The sequence below is a fragment of the Danaus plexippus genome, chromosome Z, assembly GCF_018135715.1.
Source record: "Danaus plexippus chromosome Z, MEX_DaPlex, whole genome shotgun sequence".
NCBI classification, from domain to species: domain Eukaryota; kingdom Metazoa; phylum Arthropoda; class Insecta; order Lepidoptera; family Nymphalidae; genus Danaus; species Danaus plexippus.
The window spans coordinates 844,857-853,400 of record NC_083559.1 but is presented as its reverse complement, the minus strand read 5'-3'; the positions used below and the strand labels follow the sequence as shown (position 1 = coordinate 853,400).

At 34.7% G+C, this 8,544-nt stretch overlaps 1 protein-coding gene across 2 annotated transcripts in view; it reads right to left on the bottom strand.

The window, feature by feature from the left end:
• Positions 1 to 51: 51 nt before the first annotated feature.
• The window catches only part of LOC116777367 (ecdysone-induced protein 78C-like), a 30,145-nt gene continuing 21,652 nt past the window's right edge, over positions 52 to 8,544 (bottom strand). For both annotated transcript variants that reach the window (XM_032670875.2, XM_032670874.2), the window contains 7 exons: positions 8,027 to 8,133; positions 4,945 to 5,086; positions 3,572 to 3,844; positions 2,510 to 2,685; positions 2,211 to 2,324; positions 1,963 to 2,142; positions 52 to 1,881 (listed from right to left, as the gene is read on the bottom strand). In XM_032670875.2, coding sequence (XP_032526766.1) covers positions 1,636 to 1,881; positions 1,963 to 2,142; positions 2,211 to 2,324; positions 2,510 to 2,685; positions 3,572 to 3,844; positions 4,945 to 5,086; positions 8,027 to 8,133 — 1,238 coding nt within the window. In that variant the 3' untranslated portion in view covers positions 52 to 1,635. The remainder of the gene's footprint in view (positions 1,882 to 1,962; positions 2,143 to 2,210; positions 2,325 to 2,509; positions 2,686 to 3,571; positions 3,845 to 4,944; positions 5,087 to 8,026; positions 8,134 to 8,544) is intronic.

Below are 8,544 nucleotides of genomic sequence, written 5' to 3'. Positions count from 1 at the left end.
TGGCTGTTGTCACAAGAATTTAAAGGTCTGTAGAGAAATAAAACAACATAGTATTATTTATATTTTAAGTTCAGCAAATAATAAACTAATCAGATCATGTATAGAGGTGTTACTACTACATAATAACAAAATAAAACTAATTCCAGTACATCAGAAATATCTGGAAGGTATACATTGAAAGTTTTTATCTAATATAAATGCATCTCGTCACCATCACTATGGGCTAGACCACGGCAATACTATTTTATTCTAACACCTTAATTATGGTGTGTCGGGAATAGAATATATTAAAATGCAATTTTTCTTTATTATATTCTCTACATTAAATGATTACTAATAGAAATCAAGATTGTCCAAATGCCGAGTAAATGCAATGTTACTTTATTAAGATAAAGATTTCTTACGTTGTCTGTAGAATTTGCAATATATGATCAGACAAATCTGTTTCTAAGATTTTGTGTCAACAGAGTCGCTTCAATTTAAGTAAGCTAATCATGTAATTCTTACGATAAGTGTTATTAAACACTGATATGCATTAGTGACACATGACAGTTGCTATTTGCCACCGTTTTATTAACATATTATTTTATTATATGTCAGTTATTGAAGTGTACTCTGAAAATAAACTAAACAAAAAAACTCGCTATACAGCAACGAACACTAAAATAAATCCTAAAACATTCCAGTCTTAACAAACATTGTGACCTTAAAACGAAAGTAAATAATCAATTTATATGAAACCTCACTGATAAAAACCTTATACAAAGAAACGAAAAAAAAAAAACAAAAAAAAATTGATTGCATCTTCCCAAACGAATCACGAACAATTATAACAACTTATCAACAATTTTGTAAGAACATACAAATATTAACAAATATAAGGAAATTGTACAAAAAATGTTTTCTTAAGTATAATGAAATAAATTTTTAGTTTAACCAAACACCTATTGATGACCTTAGTGTATGCGTGTATAGGAACTTAAAATAAAGCTTAAAAATGAAGACCAATTTAAGAGTTTTTAATGTCTAAATAAATGCCTGCCAAATTATCATTACTATCACAAATAAAATGATATAATATGATTAAGTTGAAACACAACTACTTATAAGATGTACGTATAGGTATACCATTACATTAGATTTAATATAACTGACAAGAGTAACGCTATGCGGGTACATATATTTAGATATAATAATTGTTTAAGCTATCTGCTCGAACCCACCACCACAATGAGGGATGAAGACATTTTAATGACCCGGCGAAGTGCGGCTCCTTACTGAAACTCGGCCGCTACTCATTGGATCACAATCATCAGTATGGCAGAAATAGCTCAAGATGAACAAATTCATTATCTGTCGTCCTTAAACCTGCTTCACTTCCATTTATTCTTATCCTAATTCCGACCATAAAGATGTCTGCCCCGAATTCCTCGAACTCTTCCGATTGAAACCGACTTGTTTGTGGGTTGAGTAATTCATTAAATATTAAACATCGATATTATTCTATGTTTTTAAACTTGGTATATAGAAATCAATTGTGCACATACTACGTTACGCTACATGGGATCAATAACAAGCCACGTGAGAAGTTAGAGCAAGCAGTAGGTTCGAAGGATTCGAGGCCTCCGACGGGTTTTATCCCTGTTGGGGCACGGAGCATGAGGGAGGTGACGGCAGAGCACTGGCCTCCGGATCCTCTTCCTCCCCTTTCGGGATGTCGAATATCTCAGAGAAGAGAGCGGGCAGCACCAGCCGTTGCCAGTTGAGCCGGCACCAAGTCAGCTGGTCGTTATGCTGCAGACCCAAGACACGGGCTTCGCGAGTTGCCACCGCGAATGCCTCCATGCGGGCCGGCACATCAGATATTCCGGACTCGGTCACCTTTTACAAAACCAGATGATAAAATCAAATGAAAATCATAATTAGAAAATTTGATCCTGATGATGAAAAATTCTAAAATACCACAAATTGGAAGGCCTCCATTAGGGACATGTGGAGAGCGGTTATTTTGTCCTTATCAGACAGCCCGTTCCGGTGAGGGGACAGCAGCAGGGTGGCGGAGAAGAGCGCCATCTCGTCCTCGGTGATGCACATCTTGTTAATGCGAGCTGTGTACGCCAGCATCGACTTCGCGAACGGGATCTAGTAACAGCGCAGCGATGTATAGTCTGCATTGCCATAAAAAAGATTCAGGAAAGTTATATACTCACATCATACATAAGCTCGAGCTGCGTCTGGTCGATGGAGTTCCCGTCATCGAATAAGATGGTAGCCTCCGAGGAGATCCGGCCCATACGAGACAGCCACACCTCGAAGAACCCGAGCTGCGGATATATTGCTCTCATAACATCGATTCTGACTTTATTTTTGTAACAAAGTTATACATTTGCATACGCGACATACACATTTGCACATAAAGCTGAGCTGAATCGACTTCGCATCGCTTTAATTCGCATCGCCCGGACACGTGTTCGATACCTTCAAAAACTGCATGATACCATCGGTGTACCTTGATAAGTATAAGCTGGTCGTCCTGTGGCAGCACGTTGAATCCGGGCACACGCTTGGCGAATTCCACCACTTGCTGTACGGTGGGCGTCATGCGCACCGCCACATTGTACCAAAGAGCTGTTAGTTTATTAGCACGCACTGCGCCCGAGCATGCTGCCTCCTCCCCTCCGTTTCCTGATATGTTGATTTAGTTAATCGGAAGCTTCAATACAAACAATCAATAAAAAAATAAAATAAGAAAAGTATCAGCTGATGACTTATTAGATGGGGGCTTCGGATCGCTATCAGATTTATAAACACCATCCTTAATACAGTACCCTGCATTTTTAAGATTTTTCGCGTCCTATTTTCTAGTTGCAGCTAAAAGTATAGTTACGTCGAATATTGTACTTGCATTTGATAGACCTTATCGCCTTTATATAAATTCTATTGAGTTCAATTGATGTAAACGGACGTACATATAATGTGTGAACAAAATCCCTTTCAACAGTTCAAAGGCGACATTTCCAAACTATAATTTTAGTTGCTCTCAAAACTCAATCTAATCCAAACATTCAATTACGCTTGTGAATAAAATGAAGAATAAATTTGATTGTTCCTCTTTATTTTAAATTTTTTCTTTGTTTAATTATTTAATAATTTAAATTTAAATTTTCTAAATACTTCCGTAATTTGAGTTTTTTTTTTTTAATAATCTTAGATTTATTATACACAATAGATTAAAAATATGTTATGCCAAGTATTTTTTTTACTGTACAAATTTAAATTTAATTTAATTTGATACTTCTCATATAAACAAATAATGACGCTAAGAGTTATACATAATATAATATTTGTTTAAGAATGATTTTGTATTGTCGTCAATCAGAGCCCAGTACCGATGATTGATGGTTATATAGTTTCGTTTGCTCATTGATTCTCTCACCATCCGTCACTGGTTGCAACAAATAAATCATTCAATTCGATTCGTTGAGCAGAATGCAGTTTGCATCTGCGCCTATATTATTCTAAACTTATAAACTAGATTATTTTTAAGAGTTTCGAAGCTGTGTTTGCTCACCGTCGTTATCAGCGTCTTCCGTCTTGACAATGATAGCTTTCAGGTGCATGCTGCGGACGTAGTCCTCGGAATACGCGTCGTTGTTGCGATGAGCGGTGATCACCACTTTAGCGAGGTCCCTGGCCAGCTCTAGTTGGAGGGAGTCCGTGTCCATTTCCTCTACCGAGGAGGTAGGTGTTGGGGTTCCGACCCCCAGGTTTTTGGTCAAGTCCGGCATGCTCTCCGAGCTGACGACCTCCCGTGGCCGCTTCGGCACCCGGCCGTACCTGACGGCTGATGAGAAAGACCTCATTACGTGGAGCACGATTGAATAGAAGCGTTGCAAGTAATGAACTGCAATCAGACTTGCATCGGGGCTTGACTTCTCAATTGGAAAATAGGCGTAACGTTGCAGTTCGTTGATCTGTGTTCTATTTCTTTTTCCTATATCAGCATAAGAGTCCTTTTATTAGAATGCGATCGGTGCGATCTTTTCATTTGTTAATTGTCGCTGTCCGAATTATATTTACGTTCTTACTCACTTACTTATTGAATAAATTTTATATCCAACTTCAAATTCATAGCCTTACAAATAATTAGCATAGATAAATGTCATAAAAAAATATCGCTAATACTTACGGACAGCTAAAGTATTGCTTTATAACAAGTGATTTACATTAAAGCTACTGTCCTTCTTAATGATGATATAAATTTTAATTCAGTTTAATAGATCTTGTTTGCGCTCATTGCAATGCAAATTTTTATACAGGACACGAGTCGGAAGCATTTTAAAAAAAAATTATTATCTACAATCGGGTACTTCAAAATTTATCTCATTTGTGCGGAACTAGACTTTGAATTTAGGACGCACGGGTTTTTTAATACAATTGGGTCAAAACTTTATTGATAAATTATCAATAAATATCACTTATATATTTATAATAGAAATAGTATAGTTATAAAGTAACAATTAAACTTTTTTTACAATTACTATCAATCGAGAGCGAGCTTTTAAAGGTTTATTAGGAAGCGCTGGCAGTGTTGCTAACATCAAATACCGCACGCTAACTAAATTTCACGGGCTCTCTAAACTTTAACGTCATTTCCTGAACTTTCTGTTAGTGGTACATAGTTGAACATTTAAACTTTGAAACCAAACGCCGTAGACACAGATTGAGATATTATTGAATACAGAGACTAACATAAAACAATGTGGGATCCAATCAAATAACCTATTAGAGTGAAATTGTTCATGAAGTTTCCTGTACTGTAATGCTGTAATAATCAAGAGTATTTCTTTGAATGTTTCTCATCGGAATACACTTGATTATTTTATTATTGACAGAGAATGTGTTGACGTACCTAGATAAATGTTGCCAGTAAGGAATACTCACAATCGCGACTCATGCCTACAGCCAAGCACTTCTTGAATCTGCAAAACTGACAGCGGTTCCTGTTGAGTCTTATGACCAGGCACTTCCCGTCCCGCAGACAGCGGTACTCGATCTGTTTCTGGATGCTGCGTCTGAAGAACCCCTGCGAGAAGAATCTGTATTAGTTACTTATTACTCTAATCGAAAAGGTTTTGTAAATTTATTAGAGCCCTTTTTACGATTGGATTATCATTATAATTATTATGAAGTACATATTAATATTTATCGTAAATATATATTTATGGGTTCTTGTTGCGAAATATCTGTAAATCGCGATGAATCCGGATTTTATATAATTAAGTTTCAGCCGGCAGGTATAGTGCGCGAATAATGAAAAGTTCACATATCGTTGCGAGGAAATCTCGGGATCGCATAAAGGCTTCAATTGAAAGCCTTATAAATGTAAAATGACATATATGCAATTGAAACCGGCTCTTTAAAAACATTTTAATCTTCTCTGTTACGTGCAAATTGAGTGAAATATTCAATTTTTCTCCCGTTAAATATGACCGAGCTATCGAAAATTAAGTTTGTTGGAATAAATGAAGAGACTTCGTTACATTTGTATACGTCTCGTACATTCGACACGCTTCGTCTCTACTGCATTCTCCTGATGTTTAATTCGATGATAACATTAGTGTGCTTGAGTAACTCTAAAGATGGACGCATCTAGTCCCTAGTCGTACACCTTTGTGAATACAACTTCACGAACGAATGAACACGAAAGAATAAACACGTTTAAATTCAACTTAGTCGAGAAATTCTATGAAGTTCGAATAAAAAGGAGTTTTTAACAAAGCACGTGGTACTTATATATTATTATAACATCACTCGCAGCGATGTATAAAGTATTTAAAGGAACTTTTCAATAACTTTCATAAGTACACCGTGTGCTACAAACTATGACAAAATCAATAGACATAATATACTAAAAATAATTCTCGCCAGATAAATAACGGGCTTGTATATTTTTAGTGGCACAACCCTTAGATTAAGTCGGTCACCATCTGACCGGAAGTGAGTTTCATAACTTGGTTAGGTACATCTAAATTATATTAAGTTGTTTGCTATAAACGCTCGCGGCAAGGACTACGTGGTTGTTTTTGTAGTTTTTTAGGGGATAGTCGATTTATCCGGCAGATTTTACTTGACATTTCAGTGTTATTTTTCATATTGTAAATCGCGCCATCTTGTAAACATAAAATTTTTGAGTTTATAAATCTTTTTTTTTTATCTGACGTGTACGTGGTTGCAATAAATTCAGCTCATTAAATCATTCGTTATTTGTACATCGGCAGCGCATCAGATTCCTTTGTGTTTATCGTGTATATATATATGTTTATTATTTAAACAAGTCGCTTCAGATGCCGATAAACAACGAAGTAAGAATCCAGGTATATCTAGGTTACAATTTATTTATCATATCTAGGTTAGGTGTTACCTAACTTTGTGTAATAACTACACACATTTATATTAAATATTCATTATAACGAACAAAATATAGTTACGATTATCATGTACATAACTAATGTTAGCAGCACGGTTCATTATTGATGAAAAATATATTTCTATTGAACACTCAAACATCAGCTAGATTTCATTTATTAAAACGATCATATCATTATTTTGTATCAAAAGTTTATTTTTTAATGACATCAGATTATTTTGAAAGAGAATTCTTTGTATGAACGTATTAATTTTTAATAAAGATATACATTTTGTAATGCTAATTAATTTTCAGTAATATTTTGTATGCGAAGTGAAGCCATAGTTGGCGTATTTAATAGAAATGCGAATTGTTACTCGTTTTTCAGTTTTTTTTTTTGTGATTATCTTTTTAAATATTACAAAAATAACAAAACTTTATTAGTTTTTACGACATTTATAAGACTGTTTTATTGATTTTTATATATATTAAATTATGAAATAATCTCAAAAGAACCACTTGTTACAGACTAATTTCCATCGTCGCGTACGAACCGTTCGCCGCCTTCGTCCCGTCTCCGTCAATAATATAGCGTGTGAAGATTTGTTAAGGAAAAACTAAAAACGCCTCGTATGCAGTGTAACGAAGATAACTTATGATAAGCTTACAATTTTCCAGTAACTTACTTGTTGATAAGAAAGGAGCTTCAAGTATTGAGTCAAAGTTTGTAATATAACGCAGGCTTCTCTGAAATTTATTTATCAGAATCCTTTATCACAACTTTTACTCTCCGCTTCGAACTATTTCAACGACAAGTTTAACAGTAACTAGTGATCTTTTAACAAGTTATTTTATTCAATATTAATAAATAACCGTCAAGTTAAATGCCAATTAATATTATGTAATAAATAAAAATATAAAATAAATTATACGTATATTCCGATTTCGTATCGAACTGGAACGATAATTAACAGAGTTCACTCAATTTTGGATGTTTTAAATTTTGACATTGAATGTGGGTCAATGGCCATCAATTAATTACAGAAAAAGGCTTTACCGCCTCTAATTATATAGAAAATCATCTAAACATCTGAATACGAAAATCAGAATTCTCAATATTAAATTACAAATGCCGTGCTGTTTACTCATCACGACCTAAAACAATTGAATGAGAAGCAAAAGCTCTTATAATTAAATAAAGAGGTCTTATATTTTATTTCAAGCGAACGCTTGGCTTTCTGGCTGGATATTTTTATTTGGGTTATCTTTCTGCTCTCACTTTTAATTCGGTCAAAGGAAAAACCGCGGACGCTCCATAAACATTGTCAACTTCGACGTTAACCTTTCAAAGTAAAGCATAAAATTACGTAGGACAATCTGACTGTCTTATTTTATAATAAAAAATAATATCTACAGAAAAAAAATATATATAAAACTTATACAAAAACGATGAGACCCTAAACAACTTACCTGGGATACTACGATTCTGTTATATCTCGGACAGACACGATGGACGAGAACAAACGACTCGAAATATTAAACGTAGCACGTAACGTAGCCGGTAACGTAGCACGTCGACGTCCGCTGGCTACGCGGCTACGGTGCTAAGTGCATTACCTTGCAACCTTCGCAGGATGTGACGCCGTAGTGGTAGCCGGAGGCTTTGTCGCCGCACACCTTGCACGGCGCGGCAGCCTTACCGCCTGCGCCTGCGCTATCCGCCTCTGGAACAACACACGACTCACTTACCTAAAAATTACCATTTATAAAATAGAATTATACAACACTCATATTTTTAACTAACCACATATATATAAAAATACATACTCTATGTATTTTTCTTTTTATTACGTCTATGTACGTATGTACATTTCTAATTTAAAATAATTTTTTTTATATGAAAATACAAGTCCGTTTTTTCTTCGTAGCTTTCTTTTGTCATTCACGAAAATTAATTTTCATAAGCATGCCTTAAATAAAGCTACCTTAGTTATAATTTATGTTTGATATTATTTTTTATAAGGGATCTATATAAATAAATTGATTAATTTTGTACAATCTCAGTGAATACATTGAAATCTTTGAAATGCGATAAAAGGTATCTAAATTAATGATTATAGCAACATATTTTATAC